This window comes from Grampus griseus (genome assembly GCF_964374135.1).
Source record: "Grampus griseus genome assembly, chromosome: 5".
NCBI classification, from domain to species: Eukaryota; Metazoa; Chordata; class Mammalia; order Artiodactyla; family Delphinidae; genus Grampus; species Grampus griseus.
In genome coordinates, this window is record NC_138998.1 from 141,320,994 (window position 1) to 141,345,089 (window position 24,096).

The following is a 24,096-nucleotide window of genomic DNA, read 5'->3' on the forward strand; positions in this document are numbered from 1 at the left end:
CTCATATCTATCGATCTATCTATCCCACTGGTTCCATTGCTCTGGAGAACCCTAATACACGTTCCCTGCAAATTTCAAGTTCTTGAACGTGGGAGACAAGGCAGTAACCCTCAGAGAACCAGAGCCAGGGCTATGCGCACCCCGGATGCTCACTGGGAGTCTCTGCAGACCGGCTGACACTGCGCCTGACACCCGGCACGTGTGCTGTGCAAAGCCTGCTGGTCCGCAGAGATGCACCTGCACCACCACGAGTCCCATTGTATGCAAAGTGCATCCAGTTTCCCAGGCAGGCAGGAGAGCCGTGGTTCATACCCTGCAGAGGGGCCTCTGCTCCTGGGAGCATGGCCCAGACTGACTGTCTGTTAGACCCAAGTCTGACCGTGGACAGATTCTGAGAAGAAATAATGCCAAACATGCCTTCAAAATAAGCTACACGCCACGCAGCAGCTCAGCCAGCCAAGAAATGCAATACTTACTTGGTTTTCCTTTGTTGCTTGTAGGCCTTTTTTCCTTAAGTTAAAGAAATAGGTGCCTTGAATATTAAACCATTAGGTACAAATATCTCTAAGGCCACCAGTGTCATCAACTAAAATCTAAGCAGAAGTAACTCAATTCGTGCTGTGTACACTATTTGTTCCAAGTGACAAGTGAGCATTTTAGAAACTCTTTTACTGTTTCACGTCCTCTATGAATCTTTCTGGCCGTCCCTGCACTGCCCCCCCAGCGTCAGCTGGTGACATCTCTCGGTGCTCACAGCACCACCAGCCCTCACCTAAATGCAAACGTATGCAACTCGTAAGAGACACGACGCTGAGGATTTCTCTACAATTACTTCTCTGTGGTAAAGGATTTCTTCCTTGATCCTTCACTGGATCAAGGAAAAAATCCCATCAAAATTAAACAAAATCCAACTTCACAAATCAACCAAAACTTGTTCTCTGAGTCTCTAACCAGGAGATAGTTATTGAGCCTTAACGGTTAAGACAGATCAGATTCATGACATTTAATATCGCCACAGAAGCCTCATCCTGAAACAGCATTTGAGTCCCTTTAGCACTCTAACATAAACCAGCGAGCAAACACTTCTCCTCCTGGCGGGCATCTCAGCACCCTCCTGCCGCCTGGTTCCACCCGCGCATGAGCTCTGAGAGCCCAGCACCTTGCCCTGTCTTCCCTCAGACAGCGGGTGAAAGACAAGCCTACACGCCTGGGGAGCCTGGGGAAATGAGCAGTCATCTGGATGAGCGAGCAGGGAAAAAGGGAGGGCGAGCGTGCTGTGGCTTGTTTGGAGTCAACTATAAAAAGAGAGCTTGATAAGACATGAATTTCAAGGTGACTACAAAAGGTTTGACCATAGAATCCTGTTAAATTACAAGAACAATTAAAATATAATTTGATTTTTAATTCCTCTCCACGAAAATCTAATCTACTGAATGCAACAAAACCAAACAGAAGGAAACCGGTCCCTCCGGCAATACAGTTCAACGTGGCAGGAGAGGCTGGGGGTCAGCAGCTGCCCGCTCCCTGGCTCCCAGAGCTGGCTCTCCCTCCCAGACAGGGCATCTCCAGGGCACTTCAGAGCAAGGAGAGGAACCATCCTACCAAGTTCCAGAACTCTCACAACCCAGAGCCTGCTCTCCACCGAAGCAGTCAGCTGGGAGGGCTTCAGCTTCGTTCCAGAAATACCGTCACTGTTCAGAAGGTTTCTGGAATGCCTCCTGGAATTGCCTTCAGAGCCAATCTGTGAGCCGTTCCCAAACATCGGTGTCACCGCCTTAGACGCCGACGCCACGTCCGCATAAGGACCCTGACACCCGGGGTGGACTGAGTCAGGCCGCACTGACCTGGCTGCTCATCGTGAGCCCTGCTGAGGAGCCGCTGACGACCCAGCCTCAGGCTCCCCCCGAGCGCCCCCCAGCCGGGCCCTCTCCCCTCCTGGCCGGCAGGCTACCCCAACTGCAGCTCGGCTGCTCAGGGGCGTGTGACACAGTCACTCCGGGTTCACGGTCTTCAGGGACCTCGAGGACACCACGTCCTCCGGGTTCTCCCCCCTCGCCCCGCTTCCGTCGTGCTCCCTCAGCGTCTCCTTTGCTTCCCCCTCCTCTTCCTCCTGCACTGAAGACGCTGGAGCGGCCCAGGCCCGTCCTCAGAGCCCTCTCACTCCCGGGATGACGCGGTCCACGGCTAGGGCCACACGTGCTTCCTACACCATGATGGCTCACAGAGTGGTCTCCAGCTCCAGCCTCTGCATGAACTCAACTCAGAAACCCAATCGTGCGCTTCGCACCCCCCTTTGAAGGTCAAACAGGCATCTCGAATTTCACATGTACCAAACTACTGGTTCCTCCCCAAGTCCTCCTAATAGCACCACCAGGGACCGAGCTACTCAGCCCCAAACTCAAGCATCACCCCAGCCCGCCCTCCCTCATATCCCCCTCCCCTCCAAATGGACCCTGAATCCACGCACGTCAATCACTGTCGCCGCTGCTGCTACCCGCAGCCGCCACACCTCCCACCCACACCCTGCACCTGCCCCCCAGCCCCCGGCCCCGGCCCCGGCAGCCAGATGGAGCCCCGTGACTGCCCCTCAGACCAGGGCTGCCCTGCTCTACCTTCACAGCCCACTCCAGGCCCCAGGGGACCCGGCCCGAGGGGCTCCCTGACCTCCTTCCTGACACTCCCCTGCACCTCTCCACCACACTGCCGCTTCACCCCTATATTCTCACGGCCACGGCCACCGCAGGGCCTTCCCACTGCCCCTCCGCGGCCCGGGCCGCTCTGTTCGCAGAACTCTGATGGCTTGTCCCCCACTTCTCTCAGGTCTGCACTCACACGCCCACAGAGCAGCCCCACCTTGTGCCTCGAGGCCCTCACACCACCCATCTTTCTCTGTATTACACGATCTCCACCATTCTGCCGGTTGTCAAGTCTTTCACCTGAATATAAGTTCCACAAGGAAAGAGCTCCGTCTTGCTCACTTCTGAACCTCCAGGTCCTAGGGCAGGCTCGGCGCTCGAGGAACACCTGTAAACTACGAGCTTCCCGGGTGCTCCAAGCTTCAGTGCACCCTGCCCGCGGCGCCAGCCGCCAGAGGGGCGGGAAAAGCCCCCAGCTCAGCGGCAGAGTCTGCAGAGGGGATGCCAAGCCCCAGCAGTGTACTTTGTGGGAGACAAAAGAAATACAACCTCTAGTCTCTACTCTCTCAACTACTCTGGGATTTTTTTCAATAAAAGAGTTCCAGGCTATTAACAAGCAATAGATTAAGAAAGTACGAATATGAGTCTGTTTGTAATATCCACCATGAGACCCTAAAGAAGGAATGATCAGTCTTGGGGGTGGGACGTCTGGAAAGGCTCCCTAGAGAGTAGTTTCTAGTTGGATTTTAAAGATCTGGGAACGTAATGTGTCTAATCATTTATCACATTTTCTAATTTTTTCTTTCCAAAATCATGTTATAGCTTCAACCTTTACCAATTAAAACTCCCTCCAAATGGATGTGAGCATCTTGGCTTCTTCCATCAGCTCATCTGTTTCTGGATCACACTCCAACACAGATTCCTCATTTCCTTCTTTCCAAAATCACTTCTCAACTTTCTCGACACAATACTTTAGACAACAGATCACACACAGAGGGAAGTGGAAAAAGGGTTACTTAGCCCAGCTAGGAATTTGCTCCTTTTCTAAAATATACTTGCATGGCAGATGGGTCAACTCTGACACATATGCAGAGCCTGAATCACAACCAAATGAGTCCCACTTCAACACATGTCAAAATACATGAAAATAAGCAGATGTTAGTAACCATAACAGCAATACCACTGGAAAACAGACTTCTCAAAATGGTATATAATCCATTAAATGGAGGCCACACACAATTTTCACATTTCAAGTTAAATGTAGGTTTAAATCATAAAGCCAGCATGGCCCAGGAGAAAACACACAAGCTCAGGGTTTGGAGTCAGAGGGCCAGGATATGAACACCAAATATGGTACCTTCCTAACTGCCCAGCCTTGGCAAGTAAGGATTTCACATTCTCTGAGCCTTGGTTTCCTGGTCAGTAAATCAGGACACACAGCACATCAAAGGGTTTGAGAGAACGCACTAGAGAACGCACGTAAGCACGTGCTGGCTAGAGTGAGGGCTCAGTACGTGCAGCTGCTAGAACTTTGACTGGCTGTTGCACTTCCTTCAGCCATGAGGAATATCACACACCTATGGCCTGACAGAATTTAGGCATCTTATCTGAAAGATCTTTCCAAGAGTTACCTTTTGGGTTATTTTTCTGGAAAGATTAGTTTATGGAAAGTAAATTTTAAACATAAGGGTTTGTGCCAGCAGCTGTTTCTGTTTCCTGTGATGATGCAGTGTGGGGAGAAGCAGTGGCAGGGACATGAAGAGGACGCTGTGAGCTGGATGCCGGGACAGCCTGCTCCTCAGTACTTCTTGAGGAGGAGGATGGCCACAAGCCCAAGTGAGAACATAAAGCTACCAAATTCCCTCATACTGTAATTTTCTTCGATGAACTTTTGCCCTCACACAAAGAGGAAACAATATTGAAAGAAAAAAAAAAGCAAAAAGCACCAGTGACCTGTGGAACAATATCAAGCTTGTTATTGGAGTCCTGGAAGGAGAAAGCTTGTTATTGGAGTCCTAGAAGGGGGAAGACATAACAACATTTTGAAGAAATAATGGCCTACAATATTCAGATTTGAGGTAAACCACAAACCTACAGATCCAAGCAGGTAAAGGCACATCACAATCAGATGTCTGAAAACCACTGATAAAGAGAAATTCTTAGAGGCAACAAGAGGGGAAAAACAACATGAGGTAGAAAGAAAAGGTAAGAATGACAGCAGACTCCTGGTAAGAAACCATGTGGACCAGAGAACAGGGGGCAACATGTTTAGAGTAATGAAACCTCAAGTCCCATACCCAGCAAAAATATCTTTCAGAAATAATGGTGAGCAAACCTTTGTAAGACAAACAGAAACTGAGAGAATTCTACACCAGCAGACCTGCACCCCAAGAAAAGTGATACCAGGTGGAAACTGAGATCTACACAAAGGAATGAGAGCAGCAGAAACGGTAAATCATGGACCTTTTTCTTCATATCTTTTCAATCTCTTTAAAAGGTAGCTGTTTAAAGCAAAAATAATAAAAATGTATTTTGAGGTGTTCAACACACATATGACAATTGTAAGAGAACAGAAAGGGGAAAAAGAAGTCTACTGCTGTAAGCTTCTTACACTACACATGAGTGGTATATTTTGAAGGTGAACTGTGATAAGTTAACATGTGTATCTTATACCCTAGAGTAACCACTGAAAGAAATACTTTGTTAAAAAGAGAAACAGCGGCTTCCCTGGTGGCGCAGTGGTTGGGAGTCTGCCTGCTAATGCAGGGGACACAGGTTCATGCCCTGGTCCGGGAAGATTCCACGTGCCACGGAGCAGCTAGGCCCGTGAGCCATGGCCGCTAAGCCTGCGAGTCCGGAGCCTGTGCTCCGCAACGGGAGAGGCCACAGCAGTGAGAGGCCCGCGTACCGCAAAAAAAAAAAAAAAAAAAAAAAAAAAAAAAAAAATTGGACTCAAAATATTTGAACCTCCAGGGTTTGGTAGTTTTCAAATGTTACAGTGTTTATATCACAATGCTGGTAACAGGCCATCAGCCACTGACAAAGTTCACAGCATATGAAAATACAAAGCTTCGGTCAGACCCACGGGTACCTCATCATTCTAGGTGCTAGAGAACCAACCCTTTACCCTGAAATAAGAGCAACTTCTTTCAAAGCCCGCGTGTTTCCATGGAGAAGCCGTAAGCCTGCCGCAAGCACTCCATCGTTCACCTGGGCTCTCAGGCTTCCTTCAGGAATCAAGAAAACACTGGATCTCTCCAGCCGTGAGGTGGGAGGAACTGAACCCCAACTGCTGCAGGACCAAGTGGAGTACTGGCCACCCTGTGCAGGCCTGCTGCTTTCCAGAAGGAGATAATGATAAAAACAACTTACACCTGACGAGCAGTTCACCCCTTACAAAGTGCTTTCACACCCGTTACTGCCTTTTCACTCTGGGGCAACATCTCTTTACCGTCTGCAGTCAAGTCAGCCTGCCAGAGTCAGATGTCCTTCCTCCGTGACTCAGGAGCATGGAGCGGACTGCTAGGGTCCCGCCACAGAACAAGAAAACTCCTTAAGGAGCTTCCTTCCTACCTGTGGTGAACAGTGGCCAAGACTGGGGCCCGCTGACAGGCAGTGGCAGGTCCTAAGGATATTCAAATCCGAACTCAGAAGTCACTTCCAGGTCCCCACGTGCAATCGTGCGCAAGGAGACCAACCTCAGACAGCCGCCGCCCTCCTGGGTCCAGAGCTCAGTGACTTAAATCTCCAAGTGGAGAAGCAGTGAGGGTTTTGCTGTTCGTTCTGCGCCTTTGTGGCCACCCACAGCATTACACGCGCATTCTAAAGCACCACACTGCTAGCTGTGTGGCCTCAGAGAGCCCTACGCTTCCATGAGCCTTAGCATCTTTGTGTATAAGATATACCTGCCGTAAAGACTACGCAAAGCACAGTAAGCACAGACTTTGGCCCGTGGCCGTCACGCAGCGAGTGCACAGAGAACGTGCTGTACCCATGTGTGCTCCATTGCTGTTCACCACGGAAGCACCGTGGGTGTGGGCCCCTGGAGTAAAAAGAAGCCAGTCACATATATTTGACAAAACAGTACATAGAAGGCAACCCTCCACTATCACGTCTCACAGATGAAAACCCTGTCTCGGCGATGCTGAACCGTTTAAAGAATGGTATAATTATAATCTGTCTTCCTAAGAATTAAGTACTCTGCGCACAGCCTTGAAAATTAAACATGTAAGTTACTTCTTTGGCTGAGGTTTTAAATCCCATGAAGTAAAGTGAAACATGGCTAACTCCATTTTAAAAAAAACAACTTTCACTGAACATTATTTGAGGCCAAAATAATGCTTTTAATTATCCTGATGACATCCCCAGTTCCCAATTTTCACTTATTATTAAAAATGTGTTCAGCTGAACCATGTGAAACTGTCATTTTTATAGGTCCAAAATGGACAAATACTGGCAATTCCACGTGGCTCAGCCTAGCCCCAGCCCCACGCACTGTGCTGGTGCCCTGTGTCCATGGATGGACTAACTGAGTCCCTGTAACCACTCCGAAGCAGATGTCACTGTCACCATTTTACAGGTGAAGAGTGGGGGCGGAGGCTGGTCAACGGATTCGCTCAAGATCAACAACTAGTAAGTAGGATTTGCACCCCTAGCCTACGGCCGGCACTTCTGAACCACACGCAGAGAACTCTGCCAAATCTTCACATTTTGTCAAGAAGAGCAAGGCCGGTGCGTTGATGCTGGCAGGGCACGCTTCCAAGGCAGTGCAGATGCTACCTCCGACTATCACACCTTCTTTGTATCCCTTCATTCTGCATATCGAGAAACTTCGAACTGATTTAGGGAATTCTACTGACTTTTACTACAGAAACAGTGAGTCAGAATACTTAGCAAAAAATACAAAACTACAACTCAAACTGGCTTAAGCACTAATAACATTTATGATGTCGTATCATGTCCATTACAGAGCTGGGTTCACTGGCTCAATCATGCTGTCAAAGACCTGGGTCCCCTCTTCCCCCCACTCCACGCTGCACAGCGTCACCGTAAGGCTGGCGCACTCAGTCACAGGGAGGGGCAAGCAGCACGCGGGGCTACGCGCTTCCTGGTTCACAGCCGGTGAGGGAGAAGCCTCTCCACCATCCCTGGGGTCTGGACGGGCCTAGCGTAGCTCATGCATCCACTTCCGGACCAGTGACCGTGGGCAGAAGGATGCCACGCACGGAGTGGAATAAGCCCTGAATCCTAAACCAATCACTGGCACGATGATAGGACTGCCATGACCGCCTCAGACCACTAACCCCCAACCCTGTCCTACACATCAGAGTCACCGAGAAGGTGTGGAAGCCTCAACATCTGGGTCCCGCTCCCAGTCAATTAAATTACAACCTCTATGGATGGGGACCCAAGCTTGAACATTAGGGCACAGGTAGGTTTGTGCGTGTGTATGTTCTTTTTTTTTTTTCCACAAAAGCCCCTCCTGGAGCTTAGAATCTCTTTCCCGGGGTCATATGGTCCATGAAAGGGAGAGTGAAGCCCTGAGTAACAGATACGAGGGACACGACATGGGGTGCTGGATAAGTCACGCACAGTGTCCAGAATATACAGACACAACCAGAGAAATCATGGGAGAAGGGCAAAGTGGTTCCGACCCCTAGTGCTACAAGCTCAGGAACTGCATCACTCTCAGCACTGTGCAGTGCACAGTTTCACGTCTTGTAAAACAGGGGTAATAATCTTTGCGTGTTATGATCTGATCCAACCGTAAGAGATGACTCAAGAACCCTGTGCCTTGCACGTAACGTACGCAGAGCTCTAACGGGCACCTTGCCATGCTAAGTGGGGGCAGGGGTCCCTGCCTTCTGTGCTGCTCCTGAGCTGAAGTCCCGGTGGCCTCCTGGTGCCCTGGCATTGGCCCTGCTCTGCAGAAGCCTCTGTGGCCTGGTGGACATTCTGGCTGGGAGGGTAACGCAGGCAAGATTAGAAGATGCTCAGGTCGTGTACCTTCAAGTTCTAGCCAGGCTCTCTCCTGGAGCCATATGATCTTGGGACATGCAAGTTTTTCTCTATAATTTTAGCACTTAAAATGCTAAAATATATTTCCACAAAATACAGCCCAGCAAATATATGATAAACACTAACTTCCCAATTTTCACCTTCTAGAGGCTTTCTTTTGATTCCTGAATAAACTGGCTTCCAAGATGCTACATAGCTCGTGTTATCAGTAGAGTGTGTTCACAGCTGGAACGTTTACAAATCATATGGGAAATTTCATTAGCTGAGGTTGAATAATCTTATAAAGAACAATAATCCTAAGCACTGGATCTTCCATCAGTGAATTAGTGAAAAATACTTAATGGTGTCTTTTCTTAAAGAATAATGCAGAATTCATACAGAAAGAATGATTATAAAAACTATTCTAATATTAGCAGACTATATTAAAACAAACCGCCAAAAATGAAGCGAGTATCACATTTTAGTAACTACTCTTATGCCAGAAAAGAACTCACCGTTTGAAGATGAACTGCAAGAGAAAATAACTCCTTGCTCAAGAAAACGTTATGGTCGCAGTGTGCTGTAAGGTAAGGTATATTAATGCTTGGGGGTTATGGTCGCAGTGTGCTGTAACGTAAGGTATATTAATGCTTGGGGGGTTTTGTTTTGTTTTTTTGTTGTTTTTTGGCTGAGCGCTCGTCACACAGGATTCTTAGTTCCCCGACCAGGGATGGAACCCGCGCCCCCTGCAGTGGAAGCGCAGAGTCTTAACCACTGGCCCGCCAGGGAAGTCCCTAATTCTTATTTTTAATTATTTCCTTTCTATTTGAAATTCAAAACCTGAAAATTAGGACCTGATTACCCTTAATACCCTTAATACCAACACACGAAGCCCCCTTTCACTAACAAACTCCCGCCCAAGCAGCATTACCCTCACTACTGCTCTCCTTTCCCCATCCCCTCCTTCAATCTCCTTTGTCCTTAATTCTGTACTCTACAGAAAATCTTTTCAAAGATCACCAAAGCCTTTTCTCCATTCCTCTTTTCTTGATCTTCAACATATATCTGACACTATTAGACTCCTTTCTTCACAAATGACTATTTTCTCCTTTTTTTAAATTTATAACCATTTCCATTTACTGTTACACTAAATTCTCATGGCCTCCCTTTGAGGAAAGCAGAGACACATTTGCAGTTCTACTTTGTAGATGACAAGCCTGACTGTCATATAATCTAAAGGACTCGCCCAGAACCACAAACCAGGGAACTGCCAGAGGGAGGCTAGGCCCAGCTCTGCCCTCGCCCTGCCTCTCCTCACTCCGGGCTCCCGGAGACCCCTCCTCAGGGCTCAGGCCTCTCCCCATGGCCCTGGGAGGGCCAGCTCTGCTGCATGACAGTCTCCACACTCCCAGTCCTCTGTTCTGTTACTTCTCTAATAATGACTCCCAAACCCATGCCTCTGGCCTATCACGTGAACTCCAAGCTTCTCATCTCCAAGGACCTGTTGGATAGCTCCCTTCAGATATTTTCTTTTTTTTACTGTTACCCCGAACTGAGCATGTCCCACACCAAACTCATCTTTCCATATAAACTACCTCCCCTTTCAAAATTGTGACCATGAATTAATTATACCTCTATCAGACTAGAGTAAATTTTCGATTGTTCTCAGCTTGTTGGATTTGACATACGTAAGCCAAATGTTTTCTGACATCCTTCAAGATATGAAGCAGTCATTTTACCACTCAATTCTATCAACAGCTAAAAATCAAACACTTAGACTGTGTTTCTGGTTAAAATTGTTACATAAGGTTTGATTAATCAAAGAGAACAGGCCCCGCAATATCCGGTGGGGAGGCTGACTTCTTTGTCCTATTGGACCTGAAGGCCAAGTGTCAAGTCAATAATATTTGAGAGTTTTCCATGGTTTTTTTTTTTTTTTACTAGAAAGGCTTCTAGTAAGAGTGAAAGATTTTATCCCATCCCTGGGTACATATCCAAAAAGAATTGAAAAAAGGATCTTGAAGAGATATTTGTTAGCCATGTTTACTGCAGCATTACTCACAATAGCCAAGATAAGGAAGCAACCTAAATGTCCATCGACAGATGGATAGAGAAACTGTGGTCTATACGTACAGTGGAGTATTTTTCAGCCTGCCACAACGTGGTTGAACCTCGAGGACATGGAGGTAGCTGAGTGAAACAAGCCAGTCACAGAAGGACAAACGCTGCACCATCCCCCGTCTGCGAGGCACGCAGAGCCATCAGACCCAGCGGCTTTGAGCACCGCCTCACTGGGCCGCCCTCGCTGTCCTGCTCTCTGCAGGCTCAGCTCAGGCCACGCCTCTTAGGAGCTTTCTGCTGCGCTCTAGCCCACGCCAAGTCCTGCCGCCTTTGGTTTCCCATTTTACTTAGAGACATATTGATTTAACAATTTCTTGGTATCTTGTTTCATAAATATCGGTCATATCCACCTAGACCGTACTTTTCCTTTTGGTTGGAACCAGATCTTAGATCTCCACACAATTCCTGTTGTCGAAAGCCTGCCTCTGCCCTGCCCTTGGCCGTGGTCTCCATTCCACGCGCTGCAGGAGCCGCCCTCTGCTGCTCCGCGTCTGTTAGGAGCCGCTGTCCGGTCTCCCTCAGGCCATTGATGCCTTCTCTAGCTTTCCCCGTGGCCTCCGGCCTCTGTTCTGGATTTGCTTTCCAATTCTTCACTGAACTGGGCCCTGACTGGGTCTCTGAGGGTCTTCTGAATCCCCACCACTTTGCCCAAGCGCCTGGGTCTTTTTGCCACGACCTGCAAGAAGTTAGTGGCCACCTCTGGCCCAACATTGCCTGGACGCACCTCCTGTTCTGTACACTCCTCAGGTTGTTCACCAGCCTAGGCAGAGGTGGGGTCCCCAAGTTCACTGTTGGTGGCGTGATTGGACCCTGGGCTAGGAACGTTAGCCTGGACTCGGTTTCCGTGGGGCTGTTCTTAGGTCTGCTTGGCATGCGCCTGCCTTCTACCCTCCTCACTGGTCAGCGTGGGGCCTGGCGGTGCCATGGTGACGATCTCAGCGAAGGGCGCGTGGCCTGAGCCAGACCAGAGTCGTCCTGCAGGTGTGTTCTGGCTGGAGCTGCTGAAGAGGAGTATTTTTCCCAGTCTGGGCCATAGAACTATGAGGTGTGATGCAGAGCTGCCTGTGGCTATGTGGCTGGCCACTTGGGGGAAGTTCATCTGTGCTGTCGGTCGCTGAAGCCGGGTCAGAGTGCTGACACAAGGATGCAAAGAGGGATCCTCCAGCTTGCAGCTGGCTTCACCCTGCCCTTCCCAAAGCTTGGCTGCTTAGATTTTTCTCAAATTTTGAGTTACTCCAGCATCTTCTGTGAATAGCTCCTCTCGTTTTTCTAAAGTTAGTTTAAGCATCATTTTCCTTTCAGTGAGGCCAGTGTACCTCCGTCCTCTAACTCACACCTCCCTACCCCACTGTGGTGTCACAGTCTCTTTTCCCGTGGCACCAGTCACCTTTTGACATACTGTGTAATTCCCCTGGTTGGTCTGCTTGTTGTTTACTGTCTCTCTTCCACACGGGAATGAAAGCTCCAAGAGGGCAGGGATCTCGTTTGGCTCACAGATGATCCCAAGCGCCTGTAACATGTAGGAGGTGCTCCAATGAATGAATGAAACACTTCAGTTTGCGTGCAGCTGTCCATCATCTCACACAGAGATGCAACGCTCTTATTTGGACTTTGGTTATATCACAGAGAATATCTGGCATTTGGTTATAAATATTTGGATCATATGCACAGAGAAAGGCTGAGAGGTTTGCATGCTGATGAAAGTTTAGTTACGTATCTTCAGCATTCCTATTAGCCAAATAGGTGGCCTTGCAAGGGTTATGATTCTAGTAAGCTACATCTTTATTATGTGAACAATGATGATAACCATGTGATCAAAAAGCAAAACATTTAAGATGGTTATTTACAAAGATTTTCAATATAACTGTTTTATTATGTTGGTTAAATATTTCTCCTAATACTTTGCATTAGCCCAGTGTTCAGATTGTCAGTGCAACAGGTGTGGTATTTGTCTTTAAAAAAAAAACCACGGGGCTTCTCTGGTGGCGCAGTGGTTGAGAGTCCGCCTGCCGATGCAGGGGACACGGGTTCGTGCCCCGGTCCGGGAAGATCCCACATGCCGCGGAGTGGCTGGGCCCGTGAGCCATGGCCGCTGAGCCTGCGCGTCCGGAGCCTGTGCTCCACAACAGGAGAGGCCACAACAGTGAGAGGCCTGCGTACCGCAAAAAAAAAAAAAAAAAAAAAACAGTTTCAACAGAGAGCGCCTCTGAAACACCAGCCTTACCCATGAATCACACTGAGCCCATGGCAAGGTGGCCTCCACCAATATCTCTGGATTGGAGTTATGCATTGGGGTCATTTTCTCCCAGCTTTAAGAACTTCCTTTCTTGTAAAGAAGGTCTGCTAGCAATAAAATCTCTCAGTCTTTGCGTATCCAGGAATGTATTTTGCCTTCATTTTGAAGACTAGTTTAGCTGGACACAGAGTTCTTGGTAGAAGGTCTTTTCTTTCAGAACTTTGGACACATCATCCCTCCGCTTTAGGGCCACTGTTTCTGACGAGCAGCGAGCTGTCAATCTGTGGTGTCCTGGTACGTGTTTCACTGATTCCGAAATGTTCTCTTGGTCCTAAGTTAGGATGTTTTCAGATGTTCTCTTCTCGAATATCTTTTCTGCCCCTTTCTTCTCTCGAGCATTTCCTTCAGGGACTCATACTGTGCTTATGCTGGTATATGCTTGACGACGTCCTGGAGGTCTCTGAGCTTTGCTCATTCTCCGTCATCCTTTTCTGTTTCTGTTGTTCAGACCAGATAACCTCTACCTAGCGTTAAGTCTGCTGATTCTTCCTACCAGCTCAAATCTGCTGCTGAGCTGCCCAGGGTTGTTCCCATTTCTTAAGCTCTTACGTAGATGTTCAGCTCATTCATTTTCCGCTTTCTTCTTTAAATTGATAAACTTTCTACTAAATACTGATTTAAATGCATTTCATCATTTTTGATACGTAATATTTTCATTATGCAGTTCAAAACATCTGATTTCTATTATGAGTTCTTCTTTTACTCATGGGTTACTTAATTTCTACATGCAGGATTTTACTAATTCTCTTTTTGTTATTAATTTCCACCTTCACTGTTTCGTGGTCAAAGAAGATATCCCATACGATTCTTATCATCTGAAATGTGAGACTTGTTTCAAACCCCAGAAAATGATCACTTTCATAAATTTTCCATGTGTAACTGAAACAAGTATACAGTTGGAGTCTTCTATGCATCCAGTGGGGCAGACTGGTTGTGTTTTTCAAACCATTCTTATCCTTATTGAATGTTTGTTCTTTTTTCGTTATCAAGTATTGAGTGAAGTGGGTTAAAATGTCCCTGATCATGGGGGATTTATGAATTCCTTCTTATGCTGTTTTCAGTTGTTTCATTTTTGAGACTATATTAGGAAGTGTTTATATAAGTTCAAAATGTTATATCCTGGTGATACAGAATCTGGTGATGAGAATCTGCCTAGTATGTTTTCCTTTTATTCTCAACCGTTATGTATTCTTATGTTTTAAATGAATCTCTTATAAACAACATATAACTGGATGATTATTTTAAATCCAGTCTGACATGACTCTCTCTTAACTGGGTCATTTGGTCCATTTATAGTTGTAACTGTACATATTTTTGGATTTATTGCTTCCATCTTATTTTTTCATTTTTTCTCTTTCTTGCCACCTTTTGAATTATTTTTCACATCACATTTTATCCTGTATTAACGTTATAGGCATAGAGTCTATTTCTATTATCTCCACGTGATCCTAGAAATTTTCACCTGCCAACTATCAAGGTCTGAAATTAGCCACTGTTTCGGCTCTCGGTTTTGAACAGGGCTGGACCTCACAACGCTGCCGCTCTGCCTATCCTCCTCCCAGTGCACATGCTATCACTCTGCTCTTGGTATTCTACTGTTTGGCTTTTCTGTTCGTCGGTGTTTATTTTGACTTACTGATACATGTGCTACCGCCTCTGATCATTGCTCTCACTCGCATCTCACACTTTCCATCCGAGATCACGCTCCTCCTGAAGTGTATATATATATAGACACCCTTTAGAAGCTCCTACTGGGAAGGTCTACTGGTGACAGACTCTCTCAGTTCTTGTTTGTCTGAAATGTCTTTATTTCACCCTTGCTCTGAAAGCTATTTGTTGGCGGGGGGAGAGAAGCATACAAATTCGTGTTCACAGTTATTTTCTCTCCGTGCTAAGATACTGCACTATTGCTGTGAAGGGGTCAACTGTCAGTCAAAGTGTCAATCCTTTGAAGGTATGCATCTTTTCTGTCTGCCTGCTTCTAAGACCTCCTCTCTCTAATATTCTGGTTTTCATCACAATGTGTCTTAGTGCAGATTCCTTGTCCTTCATCCTGCTTACAATCAGGTGCACTTCTCGAATTCAGTGCAAACAAGGGTGGGGAGCTTCTCTGGCATTATCCCTGTAACGCTGCTTCTGCCTCACTCGCTCTCCCCTCCCTGCCCAGAACGCTGATAGTTCTGTCATCGTCCCTCCAAACGCTGCTTCTGTCCCACTCACCCTCCCCTCCCTGCCCAGAGCGCTGACCGTCCAGTGCCCAGTCTCTCCTCTGTCTCTTGCCTGCTCCGATTTTCCATCTCTGTCTCTCTGTGCTTCATTCCGGATAATTTCTTCAGAACTGTCTGCATCAATCTAATTATCCCTTCAACTATGTCTAATCTGCTGTTAAAGCTGTCTGTTAAATTTATAATTGCAATCATTATATTGTTCACTTCCAGAAATATTATTTGACCCTTTTTCAGATCTGCCCAGTCACTTTCACAATCTCTCACTCTTTACTCATATGTTAATCCCTTCTTTTTTTCTTTAAGCACAGTAAACACACTTATTTTATATTGATTTGATAACTCTTAGACCTGAAACCTTCTTTAGGGTCTATGTCATGTTATCTCACTAATGATACTTCCCCCCATGCTTTTGTAATTTTTAATATGTGAGCTCTGACTCTTGGAACCTTATCTGTATGAACCGGTTGAAGTCAAAGAATCCTCCAGAAAGGATGTGCATTGTTCTCTAAACGAGGACTGCCTGGGTGGTTTGAATTCAGGCTTCGAAGCTGCATGAAACCCAGTCTACAGTGATTAATTCTCAGAGGACATTTTTCCTCCACTACAGCCTATGGTTATTCTCAGAAGAGATTTTCCCCCACTGTGTTCAGTCCCTAAGGTCAAACAGGCCACCTTCCTGTAGTCTCCAAGGGCAGGAAGAGTACCTTCAGTCTACCCTGACAATGCTGGTAAGTACCTTTGGGAGTCCCCTACCCGGCTACTCATTTAGGGTGGTAACTGAGCTTTGTTTCCTGTCCCCACACCCTGTTAGGACACGGAAACTAAAGGTCATCTTGACAAATGCCTTCAGAACAGGAGTTAGCTCAGGTCTCTGTTAACCTCTCTGGCATCTCACTTTCACTTGGCTTTTGTGCTCTGGGTGTAATTACTATTTTTCTAGCTCAAAGGAGGGCTTTTAAAGTGTTTTTTATATCTCACCAGACATTTTGACTGTTTTCAGTATGGAGACTTGTCCAAGATCTAGGCCATTATACCCCTGCCTCCCAATTCATGGTCTACAGGGATGGGCTGATGGGAGATCTGCAGGAGGTGACCTGAAGTTTTTAAACAGAAGATGAGGGAGGCTCAAAAGCTGGTGGTAGTGGCAGACTGTGGTCAGATTATGGATGTATTCTGAAAGCAGGGCCATCAGAATTTCCTTACAGACTGCACGTGGGTATCAGAGAAGAAGGAGACAAGAATCACTCCAAGGTCTTTACAGGCCTGAGAAACTGGAAAAATAGAGCTGCCATCAACTGAGACTGGGAAGGCCGTGGGTAGAGCTAAATGGAGGAAGATTGGGAATTTAGTCTGAACACACTGAGTCTGAATGTCTGCTAGCTGTCCATGTGGAGATGTCAAGTAGATAGTCGGATATATGGGTCTGGGGCCCAGGAGAGAGGTCTGGGCTAAAGACATTAACACAAATTGGGTAGAACGATCAATGTTTCATATTACTAGATAAACCAAATAAATGTAAGATGGGAAGCAAATGCCTATGTGGCTGTTCAACATTGTAAATGTGAGTAGGAAATGCAGCACTAAAAAGTTACAGGTGTGATCTGAACGCCAGTTTGCATTAACGGTTACATAACCGTTAATGGCCGTCCCTCCCAAAAACACTCTGTCCTCATCAGCTATTTGCTAGAGTTCCGTGCCAGTTCTTCGGCTTAAGAGGAATGTGAAGAATTTGGAGAAAGCCTGGGAAAAAGCCAGCAACACAGTTGAATAAAGGGAAGGAAAATGAAACCCAGCAAAGGTTAAAGGAAATGAGATTATTTAGTCAGGGATGATTAACAGCAACTGGTCCTGTACCCTGGATCAAAGAAGTCCGGATGCTTGAAAGCAACTTGCCACCTTTAGGTCAAAGGAATTAAAAGGAAATGAGCTTCCATTGTGGCATAAAAGATTTAGATTATAAATAAAAAGCGAAACTAACACCTCTTTAACACCTACTATGTTAGGTATTGGCCCAGGCACTACTGCATTTTAATATACACGAAGACCCTTGAGGTAGAAATCCCCATTTTGCAGAGCAGAAAAGAGGGATCCTAAAAGGTAAGTTCCCAAGTAGACAAGCTGTAACTTCAATCTGGGTCTAATGAATCCAAAGTCCATGTTCTTTAAAACATATCAAATTTCCTAACATGAAAACTGACAAATGTAGGAACCAATTATTGAAAGAAGTAATGGAATCTTTTTTCCTAGATCTTTTAAAAGTTAAGAGAGATTCTTATTTTCTAGTATATTTTCATAAAGCAGATCTACCTAAAAGCAAAGAAGAATAATCCAGTTTTTTGTTTGTTTGTTTGTTTGTTTTTTAGGTACATGGGCCTCTCATTGTTGTGGCCTCTCCTGTTGCGGAGCACAGGCTCCGGAAACACAGGCTCAGCGGCCATGGCTCACGGGCCCAGCCGCTCCGCGGCACGTGGGATCTTCCCGGACCAGGGCAGGAACCCGTGTCCCCTGCATCGGCAGGTGGACTCTCAACCACTGCACCACCAAGGAAGCCCCAGTTTTTAAATTCTCTTAGTCCTAAGCAGTTATGACAGTCTAGAATTATGAAAACAATCACACCACCACTGCCAGGCACCAAGATGCACATACTTTTTCCAGAGAACTACTTTTGTTTCTGTTTTCCTATTCTATAATAAAATATATATTCACCTTCCTAAAAGACACACCAAGTTGTATAACAAATTTCAATTTTTAAGTTAAATTAATTCCATGGATAAATCAGGGGACAACACGCTGGGCTTGGCAGACCTTGTCTTTATTTGACTGTGATAGCAAATAACATCAAGATGACATCTCAAAAGATGTATTAGGCTTTGGGCTGTGCACACTGTCAAAAGAGCCAGTAACTGTCTTCATGAGCAAGAAAGCCTGATGGCCCCGGGGCAAAAAGTGGCATTAAGGCAACTTCACCCCAGCCCCCACTGTATGGGACCCGAAGTTCAAGCAAGAACAATCCACCCTGGTCAAAGCGCGCCACCTCTGGTGAGGGTCAGGAACCGACACTCTTGGGTTGCGGCAACCTAGAGAGCTGCCTAAATTAAAATGAAACTGTAAGGACTGTCACTCGGCCCTGGAGCGTTTCTGGAGCACCAGAGCTAGAAAAGGCCCTAGAGAACGTTCAGCCTAAGGCCCTCTTTTTATGCGAAAGTAAACAACTGGCAAAAGGCGCTGGAGGATCACTCTGCAAGCTAGCAGAGAGGGGCGCAAGGTTTCAGGACATCCCTCTCTAAGGCTGAGCCACGCCACACCAGGAGACAAGGAAGGGAGAGAGGTCACCGGGAACTAAGCATCCACCTCAGAGGCACTTCCTGCGGAGTGGAGGTCCACAGGGTGGCTGGGAGAAGGGACCTAGAACCCAACTGCCCGGACTTCCACCCAGAAGCTGTATGACCTTGAGGAAGTCACTTCACCCCTGCGTGCTCCAGTTTCCTCATATATAAAACATAAATTGTAATATTTGCCTTATAAGGGTATTTAGAGAAGTAAATCTGTAAATACACATTGCCTGGCACTCCAGGAGTGTTAGGGACCTTTATTTAATTATCCTCGCCCTCTCCCCACCCCCGCCCCTGCCGACTGACACCATCTGCTGGCACGTGGCCCACAGCGGCCAGCCGGGATAGCTGCCCACCTCTAGCCCAAGACCCACCTCTGATTCCATGGGTTCCTTGGCTCACGTTCTCAAGAGAAGAAAGCTGTCTGGTCAAATACCCAGCCCTCGTGGGCAGGAGGCCTCCTAAAATACAAACACAGCCCTCTCGGCCGCCTCCTTACAGCTTTGGAAGATCTGGGGTTTTACCCTACTTGCAAGTTAATAAGCCAGCATGTGAGAGTCTCACGGACGCTGGCAGGAGAGACAACACCCCTGTGTCCAAGGCAAAGAACAGTATTCCTCCACGGCAACGGCCATATCCAGAGGGTCAGCACAGTTCAGTGAGACCCAATTCCACAGCGCCAGGCATATGCCATGGGCTGCATTACAGAAGAGAAAACCCAAACTCAGGGAACCCAAATGGTTCATAATGGGAGTAATCCTGCCAGACCTTTTCCCCAGAGGGAAGCATTATCCCTATTGCATGAGTGTAAACAAACCCACCCTCTGTTCTGGACAGAGACAGTATCTCTGCCTTCATGGGGGTTTACTACAGAAGCAGCCTTGAAAAGACAGCCAGAAACAGAGGAGGTCCGTTCCTCTGCTCTCCCAACAATATCTAAATAAACAGACAAGCATATACTATTTCATTGGCTGGAAGACTCGGTATTGCTAAAATGTCAATTCTCCCCAAGATGAACTGTTGATTCAACACAATCCTAATAAAAATCCCAACAGGATTTTCTGTTGTTGTTAGAAAGTGACAAGCTGATCCTCAAATTCGTATGGAAATGCAAAGGACTTAGAAAGAGTCAAAACAACTTTGAAAAATAAGAACAAAGTTGGAGGATTTACACTACCTGACTTTAATATTTATTATAAAGTATGGTATTGGCATAACGCTACAAAAATGGATCCACAGAACAAACGAATAGAGTCCAAAAACTACACCCTCTCATATAATGTCATTTGATTTTCAACAAAGGTCCAAGGGCAATTCTGTGGAGAAAGGAGAGCCTTCCAAACAAATGGTGTTAGATCAACTAGGTGGCTTTATGCAAAAAAACAAAAACAAAAAAAACCAACTTTGAGTCATACCACTCACCATATATAAATATTAACTCAAAATGGATCACAGACCTAAATGTAAAATGCAAAACTATAAAACTAATAGAAGAAAACACATTTTAAAAATCCGTGTGGCAAAAATTTCTATACCAAAAGCATGATTTGTAGAAGAAAAAGAACAATAAATTAAACCTCACCAAAAAAATTAAGAACTTCTGTTCTTTAAAGATGCTCTTAAGAGAATGAAAAGACAAGCAACAAACTGAGAGCAATTATTTGCAAACTACATATCTGACAAAAGATTTGTATGCAGAATATACAAAGAACCTCAATACTCAATTGAAACAACCCAATTTTTTTTTATACAGCAGGTTCTTATTAGTCATCCATTTTATACACATCAGTGTATACATGTCAATCCCGATCGCCCAATTCATCCCACCACCACCACCGCCCCCCGCCGCTTTCCCCCCTTGGTGTCCATACGTTTGTTCTCTACATCTGTGTCTCTATTTCTGCCCTGCAAACCGGTTCATCTGTACCATTTTTCTAGTTCTACATATATGCGTTAATATTCGATATTAGTTTTCCTCCTTCTGACTTACTCCACTCTGTATGACAGTCTCTAGATCCATCCACATCTCTACAAATGACCCAATTTTGTTCCTTTTTATGGCTGAGTAATAACCCAATTTTTTTTAATGGGCAAAAAGGTGTGAACAGACATTTAATCATACAAGATATATGGATGGGCAAATAAATACAGGAAAAAATGCTCAACATCATTAGTCATAACATAAATGCAAATTAAGACCAAAGTGAGTGAGGTATATCACACCACTCCCAGAATATCTAAAATTAAGAAGGACTATGCCAAACACTGACGAGGATATGCACAACAGAGGTGGTAACTCTCTGCTGGGGCGGGGGCTGGGGGGTGCAAAGCAGTGCCGACACTTTGCAGCACAGCTTGGCAGTGCCACAAAAATACCTACTACGTGAGCTAGACAGTCCACTCCCAGGCGCTGACCCAAGAGAAATGAAAGCCGGTGTCCAGGCAACAACATACAGGAATGTTCACAGCAGCTTTATTTACAAGAGCCAAAACCTGAAGACAGCCCAAATGTCCATCAACAGCCGAATACATAAAGCAACTGCAGTCTCTCCACATAACAGAATACTACTGAGTAATAAAAAGGAATCAACTATTAATACACACAGGATGGAGAGATCTCGAAATAATTATGCCGAGTGAAAGAAGAGAGGCAAAAAAGAATACACAGTGCATGGTTCCATTTATATAAACCTGTAGAAAATGAAAACTAACCTGTAATACAGAAAGGAGGCAAGCGATTTTCTGGGAAGAGGGGAACAGAGGGACGGGAAGGAGGGATCCAAGAAGCACAAGGCACCTCTCGAGAGTGACAGGTGTGCTCATTATCTTGACTGTGATGATGATTCTACGGGTGTATAACTTACGTCAAAACTTACCAGTTGTTTGCCTTAAATGTGTACAGTTTATTGCATGTCAATTATACCTCAAAAAACCTGTTACAAAAAATAAGCATTTACCACCAAATGGGACTGAAGCTCAAAAACAGAGATTGATCTGAATTACAAAAAAATAAGGAAAGGTAATTTTTTTGCACACTTGAATGAAATATGTTCCTACTGAAGACATGCTATTAAAAAGTATGATAAACAGGATTTCCCTGATGGCACAGTGGTTAAGAATCCGCCTGCCAATGCAGGGCACACGGGTTCGATCCCTGGTCCAGGAAGATCCCACATGTCGCAGAGCAACTAAGCCCATGAGCCACAACTACTGAGCCTACGCTCTAGAACCCGTGAGCCACAACTACTGAGCCTGCGTGCCACAACTACTGAAGCCCGCAAGCCACAACTACTGAGCCCGCGCGCCTAGAGCCCGTGCTCTGCAACAAGAGAAGCCACCACAATGAGAAGTCCATGCATCGCAATAAAGAGTAGCCCCTGCTCGCCACAACTAGAGAAAGCCTACAGGCAGCAATGAAGACCCAACGCATCCAAAAATAAACAAATAAATTTATATAAAAAAAAGTATGATGAACAGATTGGGACAAAATTTTAGGTTAAATTGGTGGTTAGGGAGAAAAGCCGGAGAAACAGTAAAGACAGCTTTTTATTCCAAAGAAAACAAAAAAACACATCAGATGGATAGATAGATAGACAGATGGAACTTCAGAGCTGCAATCTCTCAGATTTCTTTTTTCCCCCCGTTGCTTAACGACGGGATTTCCCTACACCTGATGTTCAGAGCCACAGACAGCATACATAGTGCTGTATCGTTCACAGTGAAAGGGACAGGTTAAAGCCACTTATTAGCTGTTTTATTAGATAATTTTTCTTTGTGTCACAGAATCATAACTAAATTGAAAGCGATACTTGAGAAACAGAACTAGAAATAACAGCATACCAGTGAGTTTTCTATAATTTGAAATCTTTTTTTAGGAAGGCATGAGAACACCTTGGGATGAACAACCCTCATCTCTAATACTTTACGACCTCCTCCTGCCACAGGGGAACAGGTGTATAAGGAGACGCACAGGTAAAGCCCATCCTTACCGCTCAGAAGCCACCACAACAAAGGGATGAATCCTGGACTCTCACTAATGTACTTCAAGCCTTTCAAATTGATGCTCACGTTGTACAGGGACATCAGCATTAATCTGAAATGTAAAAGAAAATGGTGTTGACACGCTGCCCCTCCATACTGCGTCACCCTAAATGTATCTCCTGGTTCACAGGACCTTAACATATTTAGGGGTGCCCTCATGCCCTTACACTTCAGATGTCCAACTCTAACACAGTCTGGATGACAGGTATAGTAAGCAGAAGTATGTAAAATATTTGTCTCTGTGAGGCTACCTGAAAATGGGAAACTTCAGCAATACTGCCACGTAACACCACCTCTTATAAGCTCACATAATCAAGAGACACATATGCAAAGTGGGCGCAGGGAACCTCAAAACCATATTCATTGAGTAATCCCTTTTAGTACCAATCCTGCATTTATAGACAGAAAACCCTCCATTCATAAGTATACTGTATTCTAAAAGTTCAGTTCACTGTTTAAAATTTAATCCTACCTTTCATTCAGTGAATGTTACCCATGATGCCTGGGTGGCCAGGTCAGGCCGTACCATCCTATTTAATCCACGGCAAAGGGATGGAGAGCACCACAATCCAACCACCCCTAACAACCAACGATCCTACTGACCTGGAGTTAAATAGGGTCTTACAAGTGGTCTTGGGAACTGACCACAACTAGTAATACAGAGTCGAATATTATTAAAAACTGGAAAACTATAGGACTGGTTTCTGATAATACTGCTGAATACAGAGACCCCCAAAACTTCATACTGTACAGTAATAGAAAAGGCTACACAAATATTTTGCAAAGTCTTGAAAAAAATGAATGACCTTGTAAGAAATGAAGGGAAAACATCTCTAATCGGGAACTTAGTGAGAGCTCAAATTCAGAAAGGTGAGCCCTAAAGATGACAGATTCCAGAGACACAGAATGTCAGTGTTAGTGCCTTTGTGCAGAGGGACAGAAAGAAAAGCCTCAGACCAACACAAGACAGGACTTCAGAGCACGGACCCCTTCAGAAAGCCAGGAAAGAGTGAACTGTCAAGCTTGGCATGATTGCATACTTTCTGTATTGCCTGAAAATCCACAAGCCAATAATTTTAATAAGAAAGTAGACCTGGGATGGGAGCTGCTCCCGCCACCCGGCCACAGGAAACATTCTCTTAGAGGAAAGGACCCTCAACTGGGTCCTCAAAGAATTCTCACAAATACAGTGCTAACAATTTTAAGTTCATAATAAAAATCACAAAACACATGAAAAATAAGACCTTAAAGTAACAGCACAAAGAACCAATGACAGAGTCAGCATAAAAAAAATTATCAGATACTGCAATTATCAATTACCAAATAGAAAACAGCTATGTTTAATAGGTATAAATAATTCAAAAAAGAAATTTAAAACATCATCAAGGAGCTACTGAGTATTATAAATAACCAGGCAGTTCAAAAAAGAACCCAGTAGAACTTAC

At 45.5% G+C, this 24,096-nt stretch overlaps 1 protein-coding gene across 1 annotated transcript in view; it reads right to left on the reverse strand.

Moving 5' to 3' along the window:
- HSF2BP (heat shock transcription factor 2 binding protein) overlaps positions 1-24,096 on the reverse strand; it is an 81,353-nt gene that overhangs the window by 12,744 nt on the left and 44,513 nt on the right. Inside the window, exon 7 of the mRNA XM_082654344.1 lies at positions 22,600-22,703. Within this exon, the coding sequence (XP_082510470.1) occupies positions 22,600-22,703 (104 nt within the window). The remainder of the gene's footprint in view (positions 1-22,599; positions 22,704-24,096) is intronic.